We start from the raw sequence: 14624 nt of genomic DNA on the forward strand, positions 1-14624 counted from the left end.
GTGGTAACTTTATTTTGAATTCTGGTAGGGATCAAGGTTGTGTAATTGTGCTGTTAAATTTTTAAACCAACGTTTTCATTCTTGACCTTGTCTTACTCATTTCTTTAAATCCTGTCTTCTATATGTCAGATGTGTTTAACTTCTAATTATTTATGTAATTTTAGAAAGAAAAATTATATTGGTTGGGTTAGTTTTTATTACTTTCTCCACATTTAAAGAAAAGATTCTTTTACTTTTCTCTTCACAATGATGTTTCTCTTTTTTTTAACCAGAACTATATGAAGATACTGATCAGTTTTTATGAATATTTGGGAAAAGCACAGAAAAAGTGTTTTAGTGGAAAGAGATATTGTTGCCATTTAAATACAACATTTCTGTTTTCTAAAGTAATATGAATTTGTCATTTGCATGTCTGCAAATTCTGGAGCTACCTGTTCCTTTGGACCTGCTTTCCAACATTTCACATCAGCAGTGACATAGAGTTCTAAAGAAATCTTTTCCCTTCCATAATATGTTTCCAGTTGAACATATGAACTTGTGGATAAAATACTAGCTTAAATGTGCTTTTAAATGTGAGTTCTAGGTAAAAGTGTCAGATCAAATCCTTTAATTTGTGTGGTTTTTTCAATGAAGTGAAAAGTTCTGAGTGCTTAAATAGCCCGAGTTCTGTAGGAATAAATAATCTATTTAACTGGTGGGTTGCACGAAGAAGGTAAATGATTCACCTTGTTCAAAGTTATATTGTTTCTTGTTTGTTTTATAAATTTACATGTAAATGTATTCAGGTATGAGCTTAGTGGCTTTCTTGGTGGGGTGGTTGTCATCATTATTAATCATTAAATTCCAGAGCCAGTGTTCTGGTATTATGTGAAAGAAGTGCTGAACAGACACGAGCTGCAGCGCTTCTACTCTCTGAAGGCCATCACCACAGACATTGGCAGGGCCCGGGCCTGGCTGCGCTGTGCTTTGAATGAGCATTCCCTGGAAAGATACGTTCACATGCTGCTGGCAGATAAGAATCGCCTCAGGTACTGTGTGTGATCCCTTTGTAATGCAGGAAGTGTAGTGACAAATGAAGCACTGTCTGAAACCCAGGTAACCAACCAGAAGCCACAGCTGTAGTAGTACCCCATATTAATTTCTATGCCTGTCAAGTCACTTAATTAAAAAAAAAAAAATTGTCAGCCATTGAGACAGTGGCTTGTGCCTGTATCAACATGTGATTTCTTCCCTAAATCCATTTCCTGGTCTTTCAACAGTTTTCCACACTGGAACATGGACACCATACTTTAAGGTGCCTCTGTGGTTCCACTAAAATAGTACACAACTGAAGCTGTGTGTGATCAATTCATCAGTGGTAATTGCTTCTGGAGATGCTCATCCTGTAATTGCAAAGCTCCAGCAGTGCAGCAGCAGTGGGGAGCTGTGGCTGCAGAACTCTGGGAAGTTGTTTGGTAGCAGTGTGTGAACCTTTTGTTACAGTTACTGAGAATAACTTACTACAGGTGGTGAAATGCTAAAGTACTTTGGAAGTGCAAAATGCACTTAAGTTGATAAACTGAATCCTGCCTTTTTCTCATGTCTTCAACTCCTTTTCTTTATGAAAACTTGAGATGTTTTCCTTTTTTATCAATAACTGTTGAGCTTGCTCAAACCACTGGATCAAGTCCAGTGGATTCAGCAGAAAGGCATTTTATTCATTTGCATTGATTAATGGATCTAGTGCCTAAGATTATTGCCCGAACTGAGTTAATTAGTACCGTCTTTTAATTTCTAGTTTGTTCTAGTCCTCTGTAGCTTTCTTGCAAAACAGATTTTGAAGAAATCAAATAAAGATAAATGAAATAAGGAAAAAGGTCTGGAAACCATTAGGAGATTAGTGACTTGGATTGCTATGTTGCTAATTATTCTCATGCTTGTAGCAATAGTTGCATAGTATCATGATTATCAGCACACTGCATTGTAATTCTATTTCTAAAAAGGCCTATTCCAGAATTTTTAAGACTTAAATGTTACCCAGATTCCAATGGGATTTACAGAGTCAGTTTACATCCCCAGTTAAATGTTTTGGAAACTCTGTTTAATTAATTGAATGTTGATAGTAAAAATATAGCATTCTGCTACTAGAAAGTACCAGACTTAGAACAACTAAATGTATGTGTTCACCATGAAAAAGTGTGTGGTTTTTTTAATCCAAATTCACAGTTTACACTAACTATTTAGAGTAATTGCTGTGGTTTAGATATTGAAACAAGTCACAGAATCACAGAATATTAGAATTTGGTTTAGAAAGGACCCTTAAAGATTATGTTGTCCAACCCTCCTGCCATGGACAGGGACTCCCTCCACCAGAGCAGGTTACTCAAGATAAAGGAAACACTTTTGTTTGTGTTCATGTGTTCTAAGTTTGTACAAAACATGTATAGCAATAGGTATAGAAGGATGCTGTGACTGCTAATACAGTGTGAGCCCCCAGGCCCTGAGTGACTTTTTTCCCCTAAAAAAGTGCAGAGCTAAAACTAAAGAAAAAAATACTCTTTAGAATGTCTTTTTAGAATCATCTGAACAGTTACCAATTTCAGAACTACAGGTAGTTACTGTGCCACAAAATTTAGTCCTTTGGAGTGCTCCAACTTATTCTTTAGAGTTTTCTTGTCTTTCAGAAGTGAAGTATATGTTACTATAGGATTGCATGTCCTTTTTTTTTCCCCTTAAAATTACAGTGTCTTCTATGAAGACTGGTCCTTTATGATGGATGAAGAACGTTCCAGTATGATCCCTACAATGGCAGCTGGTAAAAATTTCTCTTCAGTATAACTGCTCTTGGAAAACTACTGCATTTTGGGATGTTACATCTGTTTCTGGTTGTGAGGAGCTTCTCTAATACACTCTGTTTATGTGGAGAATGTATGTCAGAGGCACAACCAGGGTGAACATTCAAGGTATTATGTCAATTGATGCTATTAAATGATGGATTGTTAAAATCCTGGATCTGGCCTTCCTACAATTCAAAAATCTTGCATATAAATTTTTATCACTTCAGCAGTCAAGACTAGCTTAAAACCAGTGCAATTTAGAGAAAGCAAAGTAGGTTATTCCTGACTAGAAAATAGTAATGATGGAATTCTATAGTAAGGCCCAAATTGCAGATAAATACAGGTAAGGAGAGTAAGAGTAAGAATGATAACAAATAATTTACTTTTCTAGAGTTCAGTCACAGAAACATTATTACCTTTTATACCCCTTTTCTCAGATACATTATCACATGCTTCTTTCTGCAAAACAAGGTTCATGGGCGTTTTTGCTAATAGACTATAGGAACCAAGGAACACTAAGGTTGCAGTGAAATGGATTTAAATAAAAGGTTATAAATAAATGAGTTTACAATACTTTATTATTTAATGTGCAGCTGAACAGCCATCAAGAAGAATTCAGAACTGATTGCATCAACTTGAATATAATCTAGAAAGGATTAAATGGTACATGAAAGAATAGGAATTCATGCATTGGGAACTGTGGGAAATTTTGGGAAAAAATTTTTTTCTATGTCATAGCTTTGTTAATCCTTAGCTTCAATGTTCATAACTTCCATGTGAAGTATTTGGTACATTTGTGGTCTCTTTTCCCCCTTTCTTTTATCTGAAGGTCTGAACTCCATTCTTTTTGCTATCAACATTGATAATAAGGATTTAAATGGGCAGAGCAAATGCACACCCACTGTGTCAGATTTGTTAAAGGAATCCACACAAAATGTAACGTCGTTATTGAAAGAGTCCACTCAGGGTGTGAGCAGCCTCCTCCGGGAGATCACTGCCTCGTCTGCAGTCTCCATTCTCATAAAGCCTGAGCAGGACTCTGACCCACTGCCTGTTCTGTCCAGGAATGTCAATGCTGGTAAGCTTTTATCAATGTTACTGCCATTCAGAAACTTAGAAAATATTCAAGTGTGTTTAAATAACCTTTTAATTGTAATGCGCTATTGTAGAGGAGAAGGCTTAAAAATAAGTGCACTGTGCATATGAACCAGTTGAGTGTGTAATTAAAAAGCATGAAATTGGAAATATTAGGTGTGAATACTGGTTGGTAACTGTATTTCAGCATTCTTGTATCACTGTGAGAGGGAGGCTAAATTGTTTTATTGGTAGTGTTTTGCTTGTGACTTGAATTTCAATTTCTTGTTCATAAAATTATGCTTTGAAGTTTGTGTTGTAATGATTTTTCATTTTTAATGTCTTTTGACACCTTGCCAGTGGGACATACAGTGACGTTTATCTTTTGTTATATATCAGATGCAAATTTTAGCTTGTAATCTCCTTCAAGTGGTGATTGTGTTTACAGTCTGAATTCCTATGCAAAGCAGATAATTGCCAAAATGGAAATTTACTCATACACTCTTCACCTTTAGAGCTGTTGGTGTTACAACCATTTTGTATGATGTTAGTTACTAACAAACACCCAAAGTCTTAATCTCTTATTATTTGAAATCAGTCAAGCAAAATGTGATTTTCATTATATATTTTTTGTTCCAAAATTAACAAAGTAATATTTTATTATCTTTGTTTCTGGAAGTTGAGCTAAAAGTTTGTTTTGCTTTGTAAAAGTAGAAAACTGCAGTAAGATTTATGTACTTTCAATTAAGAAACAAGGTTTGAGTTTAGGCAATGAACTGTTTTGGTTTGAGAAAAAAAGCACGAACCCCACATGAGAATCTGGTAGGAATAGAAATTGAGATAAAATCTGGTTTTTATTTGGATTTAAAATAGACTTTGTCTTAAAACACAGTTTTCAGAACAAACTTGTGGTAAAGGTTTTGTAGTGTAGCACTTAAATGAGATTAAAATCATAAGTGATACTTGACTTGGGCTAACTTTGTTAGTATAGAATAGCCTTGCAAGTTGAAATAAGATGCTAATTGACCATATGGTGCATATGACTCCACAACATGATGCACCTGATGTGACAGCACATGTGCATACAGAACATGAAAGGTACAACTTCTAATGAAATGTCACTTTGAAAAACCTGACTTTGTTCAAATGCAATTATATGTGGAACACTAGATCAACTCAGATGTTTTCACTAAAGTCTGTATTCTTTGTTGGAATTCTATTTGCAACCAGAATGGGTTTTAGCATCCTTTAAAAAGTATGTTAGTGTGTTTTGTGGATATATAACAGCTGGACTTGAATTAAATAAAGCAATTTGGTCCCAGTGTGAGGTGTCTTGGTGAGTAATTTCTGGTATTTCTTGGAGTGCTTCAGCTTTGCATTTAGCTTCATGTGCATATCAGATTCAGTGAGAATAGGTAATAATGTAAAAATAAGTGCTGTCACTGAATACATCTGGTGTAATCGGAGAGAATTTCAGTGTATTTCCAGACCAAGACCTAATTAGCTGAAAACTGACTGTTTTAGAATATAGACAAAACTATTTGATTACAGGTTGTGGATTTTGTTCATGTTGTGGAGTTTTTTCGTTTCAGTTTTTTTTCTGAAAGTGCTTCATGTTTTCTCTGTTGTGCAGACCTGCTCTGCATTATACACTAGGTGTAGTCTGTGGGACAAAGTGACAAGAAGGCTAACTTTTTATTTTAAATTTAATTTCATGGGTTTGTAGAACTTTTTTCCAGTTTCAATTGAATCATGTTATGAATGCATCTCCAAAATATCTTCTAAAATCTGAATTATATAAGGCAGATAAAATAAAGCTGGTAATTAACGATTTAAAAGCTTATGTGTATGGAAAGACAATGAATGCCATGTAGATGTAAGTGGCTTTTTCTCGACTAGAGTAATTTAGTACATGAGCTCTTTTATTTCTTTTCTAAACTGTGTAAAACTTTGTATTGCTACTAGATTTGAAATACAAAAAAGATCGAAAAAAGAAGAAGAGAGTGACTAATATTATTTCATTTGATGAAGAGGAAGACGAGCAAAACTTGGGGGATGGCACAAAGACTCTGGTTACAGGAGAAAGTTCAGAGGAGAGTGTAGACAGATCTTCAGTTCTTGCATTGTCCTCATCTGAAAGCACTCTTGGAAAAAATCTGAATGGCAGTGAAAGTAACCATTCGTGGAAGAGCAATTCAGTATTCATGAATGGAGAGTATGAATACCAGAAACTGGATGTGAAGAGCATTGATGATGAAGATGCAGATGAGGATGAGCTATATGGAAAATCATTAGGAAATAAAGGCACAGGGGGTGGAACTGAAGCTTCTGAAAAGTAAGTATTGGTGCAGGTGATAGTGGTAATCTTTCCATGCTTCCCCTCCACCCCTCCCTTTCATTTATGGGTACTGGCAAATTGATGTATTGAAGTGAGCTATAGATTTTCTTTGTTTTTTCTTTTACTCTCCCTATTCCTCTTCCCCCACCTTTTTTTTTTTCTTTATTTTTTTTCCTTTTTACTGTTTAAAAAATATAGGCCACTCCAGTGGTGATATTTTGCTTCTAAGTTTCACTGAAATCCCAAATTTTGAGATTTCAGACTTGTTCTTCTTGAAGTTCTCAGCTATTAAAACTGTGGCATAATATAGCCAGGGTGTAATTGTGACCTGCTTGATGTTTCCTTATTCTTAGTATGATAGCAAATCTATTTTGGCTTTGCAATAAAAGTGTGTGTTTTAAACAGAGTAAGCTTGTTACATCAGAGTGTAGATGGTTCAACAATGCAGGAAAAAACTGAGAGAGAAAGAATAATTTTAGATATTAATATGCTTTCTTTATTTTTGACAGAAATTCATTTAGAGAAAAAGGCAAGCACTGCTTGTCTCATCTGCTTTGGAATGTCTGGTCTTTAATGAATTAATGTATGGCTGACCAAGAAATTGGCAGACAGAGTGAAATAAAGATTTTTCTTGCAGTGGTATCTCTAAGAGAAATATAAACATTGTGAACAGTAATGCTGGCTGCATAAATAGATTGGTTGGTTTGTTTGTTTGTTTGTTCTAAACAGGCCTCACGAAATAGTCACATGCAATTCTCAGATATGCAGCTGGAGTCCTCTGCAGGTCCTGAATGATGACTCAGATGTTCTATTTCCTGTCAGTGCTGTTGGCTCTTACTCCCAATCAGGTGAGCATTTGAATTCATGGAATTTCAGCAACCTTTATTCTAACATGGGACAGTGGTATGAAGTAACAGGATTGTAAAGACACAGGAGATACTGCACAACTGGGATAAAAAGTTCAATTCAAATGTGTTGTAGTTCTGAATCAGAGTTCTCCATTTGAGTAGTTACTTAGTTAAGGGGGAGTTGTCATTGTCAAAATAAACCAATTTCATTGAGATTTAGCTTGGTCTTGTATTTTATCGAAGTTTTTTTTTAGGATAGTTGGATAAAAAGTATCCATATCCATATTCTAGATCCCAGTAAGCTGCAAGAAGCTCCAAGTGTGTTTGAGAAGTTGAATTCAAATTTCTCTTGACAGATTGGAGAGCAGCTGGAAGCAGTTCAATAGAAGCTGTTAACTGTTGAAATACAGGATAAGGAATGACTGACTAGGAAATACTTGCTCAGAAAAGGATATAGGAATCTTAGAATGGTTTGAGTTGGAAAGGATCTTCAGAGATCATTTATTCTGAGACTGGCTGTCTGAGCTGTGAGCACCAGCTGCCAGCTCACATCTAATTTTTCACATGTCAGTATCCTCAAATAGTTTCCTGCAGGTTACAGGCTGATAGTGAATTAGCAGAGCTGTGCATAAATGAGAGTGTTATTTGTAAATGTAAGCTCCATTGGCTCTGCTGTGGCCTCAGCTGCAGTATTGTATGCAGTGAGGGGCACTTCAAAAATGATGTAGACCATTTGAAGCAAGCAATAAAAATGGTCAGAGGAATGGAAAAGAAGACCTGGTGTTTTTACAGTATCTGTATTAATACCAAAAACAAACAAATTCCACCAGCCCTCTCCTTTTTCTAGCTGTTCATAAAACACTGAACTTTGGGTATACTCGTTTCAGTGATCATTTAAAAACTCCTCAGTGGTATTCAAATAATGTTTTAATTGTAGAATATTTCATGTTTTTTGCATACACATTAAATGTCCAAGAGTTTAAATGGATTGTTGATTGAAGGCCTGTGAAAAAGTGTAATTCAGTTGTGTAACTTCAGTGACAAAATGTGAATCATAAAATAATGCTGCACTGCCCTCTGCTGTATTTTAAAATATATACATCATAAGAAATACCAGTGGTTAAAAAAAGAGAAAAAAGGACATTTTAAATTTTTCCTTGTGCTGCCATATTTTTCAATTTATGAGGGAATGGATTTAGAAAACCTTGAGTAGTTTGTGGCATTGTGGTTGCTTAAATGTAAACCAGAAACTTTTGTGGAGCATCCACCGGTTGAAATCTGGAATACAAGAATGCATTCCTGTTTATGGGGAGTGGTGTGTGGAATGGGAACTCCCAGTTGCTGTCAGTAGGTGTCACAAGGCATCAGGAGCATGAGCTGGGGATTTTTGAGATCAAAAATCAGGAGTGCAAGCCAAGACTTAGTTCTGGAGGCAGATGACCGAAGAGGACATCTGTGTATACCTGTATACATCTTATCCATAGCTGTCCCAGGGGCTTGCTCTTGCTAAGGAGACACCAAAGCCCCTTGGTTTGTGTTGCTTCATCTCTCAACTGTTTTGAATGCAATGCTCAGCCTACTGGAGATGATCAACAAGTCCATTCAGATCCCTTCTGGGCACAGGACAGATATTTTCAGTTCTCCTTCTGTCCCTCTTTGTCATGATGCAGGGTTGGGCTGCTGAAAGGCAGCAGTTTATCAGTGCTAGGAAAGCCCCCAGACCCCTCTGCCTGCTCCCCTGGTCTGAGCTCTCTGAACAGGAGCTGCTGCAGAGTGCAGGGAGGGCTGCACTAAGTGCCCATTGCACAGCCCAGTGCCAGCCAGCCAGGGACAGGGATGCACAGGGATCCAGGCCCCCTCTCCTCAGCCACACTGACAAGCTGCTGAGATTGAAAGCTGCCTTAGGCACTGGCTTGCTTGACTTTGGGAGTTGCACTTGTGCTGGATGAATGATGTCAGAAGGAACATGCATTAGCTTATTCTGAGGGCAGTCCAGCCCACTAATGGCAAGCTCATTATTATCCTGATATTTTTGTTAAAACATCCTTAATGAGTTCTTATAAAATAGTTTAACTCAATGTTTTGGTTTATAGGTCTTAATACCAATAAATAACACACACACACACATATATATTTGAAATAGCATGATCTATAGTGTTGTAAGTTAGTACGTGTTTTCAGTATTAATCTGTTGCAGTGCTCCAGGGATGTGTCAGGGCATATCATATCTCCATGTAACTAGAAATGAGAAAGCCTCCATCAAAATGCAGCTGCTTGGAACAAAAATGGAGTATGTATTTTAGGAATTGAGCTTCAATAAACTCTACAGCTTCACAAATAAATTTTCTCCTCCATAGACTTTCTGACATAACTCTATTTCCCATTTACTTATTTTCTAGAATTTCTGCGTTTTAAATCTGTTCTATTTAGGATTGTCTTAGAGTAACTTTGTAGCCCTTATGTAGTGAAATGCAGAGCACATCAATAAAACATGATTTTTGTTTGTTTCCACCTGAGCTTCCTTAATGACAGGCTCAGTGATGTGGATGTTTTGTTGCCGACAGTTGTGGATCTGTGGACAGATGGGCATTATTCATGCTTTTTAAACAATATCTCATCTGTCTGATTCCTGATGCTTGGCACAGAGATGGAAGGAGTCAGAGAAAAGCCATGGTGCTCTGTTGGGAATACAGAAAGCACTGGTGTCTTTGCAAGGTTTCATGTACTGGAGACTAACTACAAATTCTTCTCCTGCAAGTCACAACCAGATTTGTAGTGAGCATGAGGTGTCATGAGGTGCTTCAATTCCGGGGGCTTGTGCAAGTCACTTCAGGAACAAGTGTCCTCATAGCTTTGCAACTCTGTGCAGATCAAATATAATTTAGGAATTGTGCAATAGTAGTTTCTTTATGATGGCTGTGTTCCTGAGTCTTGACAATCCTGCTGGCATTCAGGGTCAATTTGCAGAAGCCGACTTTGGAGACAGACTTAAAAGTGTTTGAAAGCTTTAGCAAGTTGAGTTTTCTGTTTAAAAATGTAACTACCTAACTTCTGGATTTATGTTTTTATTTTATTTTTGAATAATGTAATCCAAAGGAAGCTAATGCTGGTGCATTCTACTTTAGATAACTTGGAGAATGGAGAGGAGCATGAACATGCTGTTCATCCAGTAGAACTGGTTCCAAGGAGATCTGATCTTCCTTACAGGTATGTGCCAAATATGTTTGTCCTAAAAGAAAAAAACCTTCACCCTGTAGCTGCCAACTTGTTGTTACCTAATATACTTAGTACTGTAAAACCAACTACTCATCATGGTACTATGTATGTGTTTAGAAAGATAGATGCAAAAAACCTACAATTGCCTTTTTTGCATACTTTCATACACGGAACTTTTCCTAATTATCTTGAAGAAGTCACTTTGTCATGTCAAATAACAGACATGGCTTCCTGGTTTTGTAAATAGGTTTTACATTGGTTTTTATGATATTTTCTTGCTGTATTCTCCATGGCCTTTTAATTTGGAAATTTTGTGTCTGCTTAAATCAGACTTCTGGGAAATACATTCAAGAATTGTTCAGCATATTTTGATTAAATATGGGTGAATAGGATAACAATTCTTGTTTCTGGAATGCTTTTTTCTTAAGTTTTGAATTCAGGATTTTGTTTTCATATATTGATAATAATGTGCTTTTATTACTAGAGTGGAAGTCAGTCCTGCAGCTCAAGTGAATACTTTAAGCAATATGTTGCCTTCAGCCACTGTGCCAGAATCCATGACAATTAGTAAGTACTTCCTTGGTGAATCTAGATTGATGGAAATAACTTCAAAAGTCCTGCAACTCTTTCTATTTTTGTTTCAATAAAATCTGCTTAGAGAGTCATAGAGCACTTAATTTCTGATGTGCTGGTCATGTTAGTAATAACTGCTCTAAAATGATGTTTGCATTAGCAGGTTATGCTTCATTGCAGCTGATATATCCTTATATTAAATGAGGCTTCAGTAGTTAAATGAAAAATAATGATTTGGTTAACATCTTAGAATTTCTACGAGTTCTGAACACACTGAGGGTTGATTCTGATGAAGTCTTGCTTATTTTGCCTGTTTTCATTAGTGGCTAGTCAGAAACAAACAAACTCCACTCTTTCTGTGGTTTTGATATGAAAATCTGCTCCAAACGTAAATATGGGCTTTCATATGCAAAAACTTGAGTTAAGATTAAGGGGGAGGACAGTCGTGTTTCAGTGGTAATAAGAGCAGAGCTAGACAGGTTAAAATAGTCTGCTGCAGAGGTAGATTAAGAGAAGCAGAGGCAGTTTGTTTATCACATATTTGATGTTTTTTCTTTGCATACACTTGTAGAACAAAGACTTAGTTCTTAAACTGAGTGTCTGAGCTTGTAAGCAAGTATGTGTTTATATTCCTCACTGTACAGAATGTTCTGTAACTGAACTGGCTTAGTTCCTAAAGCTCTTGGGTGTGTTTGTTTCCTCTTATAAATTTCAATATGTACAAGTTTTAAATTATGACATTTGGGAAGTTAGAAATGATGCAGCCAAGATTCTTTTCTGCAATTGATTAAAGCAATCATCAAAATGAATGAAATCTTAAGATATTCTTATCTCATTTTCTAAAGTTATATTCAAATGCTGTATCAACCTGTGTTAAAGGAGATAAAAGAAGCATTTTCACTGGGCAGTGTTTCAGGCTCTGGCACTGGTCTGCTGACTGAGCTTTACAAAGCTGAAAAATCTTTTCTTTCAGTACGTCCTGAAGTGACAAACTAGTTTGAGGCTTCCAGGAGCCATAATTGAAGTGTGGAATGAACTTGCTGGTGTTAGCTACAGTGCTACTTTGGTCACTAGATATTTTCTGCTGATGTTATTCCTGCAACATCCTTTTGTTGTTATTTATTTCTCAGAGACTTGCACAGGGCAGTTTTCTGGTGCTCCTGCACTCTGTTGGTTCTGCTGTTTGTAGGGGAGTCGGGTACCAGCAGGGGCCGCAGTTGGTCTCCTTCAGTTGCTCAGTTATTCCCCAGTGTAGGTAAGACAGCTAGAAAATAGAAAGAAAATCTGGAGAATTTCAGTTCTCAATACTTAGAAATTTGTAAATGGAATGAAAACACAGGATCAACAGAAGCATGCACACTATCATTAGTCTCCCAGTTCAGAGAAGGCTTTAGTGAAAGGAAGGGTGGGAAGCATATCAAACCCAGCTATAAAGCCAGTAGAACACCTAGTAAATAATCATAATTATAATCAGAATTCAGCTGACTATACATTTATAGAATTAGGTAATACCTTTATAATAGATGATCTTGGGTATTTTGAATAAAAATGCTTTTTTCAAGTTTGTTATTAGTTGTAGGTTCTCTACAGGAGGAATTCAGTGCTATGACAAAGTCAGACAGTGAAGCTCTTTCTCTCTATTGCAATTAGCACAAGAATTATTAAAGGCTGAGGCTCATAGCTTGGTTGCATAGCAACTGATTGTAACACATCAGGCAAGAAAAATGGAATGCAGTAGTGCAGTGAGAAAAGCTGTGAGGTCTCCAGTGACTGGATTTTTGTTTTTCTTACTTCTGAAGACAAAGCCTGAAATGGACTTTTAAAAAATTATATTTTTTCCTGATTTTGTTCCAACCTATTGGTATAGTACAAAACTTTTCTTACTCCTTTTGATATACGGGCTAGAAAGTTATATTATGAGAAGCTGTGATTTAAAATTTCTGCCATTTAAAATTATTTCCCTGAATTATGTCCCATGCATTTCTAAGGGATAGGTTAACTTAGCAGTAGATACATCTCAAAGAATACTAATACCACTCAAGGGAAATCCACAGAGCTTTGCTGTTTATGTCAGGCATAATTTGAAAACTGGCCCTGCTTTGCAGATTGTTTTGTCATAACTAAGTTTTTAAAGAGTTAAGCTGGTTAGAAGTTTTCTATTTATGCATCTACTCTACTATATAATTTTCAATTTTTAAAAAAGTTGTATTTATCTTATTGTACTTGAATCACAACCAAAAGTATTTCAACAGTTGCTATTGGAAAACTGTACTTTCAGCATTGTTTTTCACCAGAACAATCTGTCCTACCAGCACAAATCTCCCCATTTTGTTTTTGCAGTAAAAAGAAAAATGAGTTCCAAAACTTTCATTTTAGAAGGACTCTACTTGTGTTCTTCTTTACAAGGTCCTTTTATTATAGTACTGTTTATAGGAATTAATTGGTAATTTAGTTTTTTCACTAACATTTTCTTTAGTTCTTAAAATTTGGCTTAACCACAAAGGTTAGGAAAGATTGTAACATTGTATATAATTCCATATTTTTTCATATATTCTTGAGAAATCCCCAAGCTTTTCATGATCACTGAAGAACTTTACTGAGTAATCAAACCTCCATGCTATATTTTTATCCTGGTTGTGTCAATAAATAAGGTGCATGTTTTTGTGCTGTGTCCTGTAAATAGCTGCTGACCTGTTCTATAACTCAGTTGCCACAGGTCACTGGCAGGTACTGAACTCTTTTGTTTCCTTTGAAAGCACAGCTGTGAAGGGAGGGTGTTTGTATTTCATCAGGGAGAGGAAAGCTGCAGTTTACTTTACAGACTTGATTTTCACCAGGAATCTTCTATACAGTAGAAGGCCAACACAATTTGTTTCCTACTAAAATTTGCCCTGTGAATAGTGACATGACAGGATAATATTTACAAGATTTTTGAGCACTAAATTAAGTCTTAAGAAGCAGTGTTCATGTAGGTAGCTTAGGGAGCATCAAGCTCCTTTATGTCTTTAAAGGTCAGATTTCTGATTTAAGATGTAACTAGTCTGCTGGAAGTCTTATTTGTCTCTGAAAATATCTATGTAAATTTTCACTCATGAAAATAAAATAAAAAAAAAAATTCCTATAAACTGCTCCCAGCCCACCCTGATATTCTATCTGCAGGATTGCAGAGGAGGCTGCATGACCTTGTGTACTCTGAGGGATGATTTCACTTACAGCTCATTCTTCACAACAGGTGATTGCAAATCAGACTTCTCCAGTCTTTGGCTAAATAGCAGAAGAGTTGTGAAACTTAGGACTTTTCTGGAGGTTGCTGGAAACTGGCAGGTGTTTCTCAAAGCATTATATATTTTATACTGTGTGACCTTATGAAAGCTTTCTAGCAGCTAGATTTTGTATGAAGTGGAATTTAAAAATGTTTTAGAGCAAATATTCACTTCATGAGTAATTAGGCACCACAGATTAATTTCAGCAATAAAAGAATATTGTTAATGTTTTAAAAAATTATGTTTAATATGAAAAATTTCATTAGTACATTGCTTGATTTTTCTATTATCTTCTTGTTTGCTGATAAGGAATAGTTTGGAATTATTGGTTTGTACATGGGAATTATTTTTTAAGAAGTTGTTGGAAAACTATCTCTTGGGAAAAAATTCATTAGTTATCATCTTATCTCTGTCTTTATGGAACTCAGATAATCACTTTACTTTTAGATATGTTGGTGTTGAATGCTGGTCCTTAGTAACAGTATTGCCTTTCATT

General features: G+C 36.0%; 1 protein-coding gene across 11 annotated transcripts in view; it reads left to right on the forward strand.

Annotated features, from left to right (window-relative positions):
• Positions 1-14624, forward strand: part of SNX29 (sorting nexin 29) — a 109155-nt gene that overhangs the window by 7128 nt on the left and 87403 nt on the right. For 10 of the 11 annotated variants that reach the window (XR_015807234.1, XM_088174430.1, XM_088174426.1 and 7 more), the window contains exons 5-11: positions 848-1028; positions 2724-2794; positions 3646-3894; positions 5856-6225; positions 6958-7076; positions 10202-10283; positions 10777-10859. Coding sequence is in view for 10 of the 11 variants with exons in the window: in XM_088174430.1 (XP_088030556.1) it covers positions 848-1028; positions 2724-2794; positions 3646-3894; positions 5856-6225; positions 6958-7076; positions 10202-10283; positions 10777-10859 (1155 nt within the window). In the remaining variant the exon portion in view is untranslated. Of the gene's footprint in view, positions 1-847; positions 1029-2723; positions 2795-2827; positions 2943-3645; positions 3895-5855; positions 6226-6957; positions 7077-10201; positions 10284-10776; positions 10860-14624 lie in introns of those variants that run through there. The other variant, XM_088174435.1, reaches the window with a different exon arrangement.

The sequence above is a fragment of the Sturnus vulgaris genome, chromosome 16 (assembly GCF_052056855.1).
Source record: "Sturnus vulgaris isolate bStuVul1 chromosome 16, bStuVul1.hap1, whole genome shotgun sequence".
NCBI classification, from domain to species: domain Eukaryota; kingdom Metazoa; phylum Chordata; class Aves; order Passeriformes; family Sturnidae; genus Sturnus; species Sturnus vulgaris.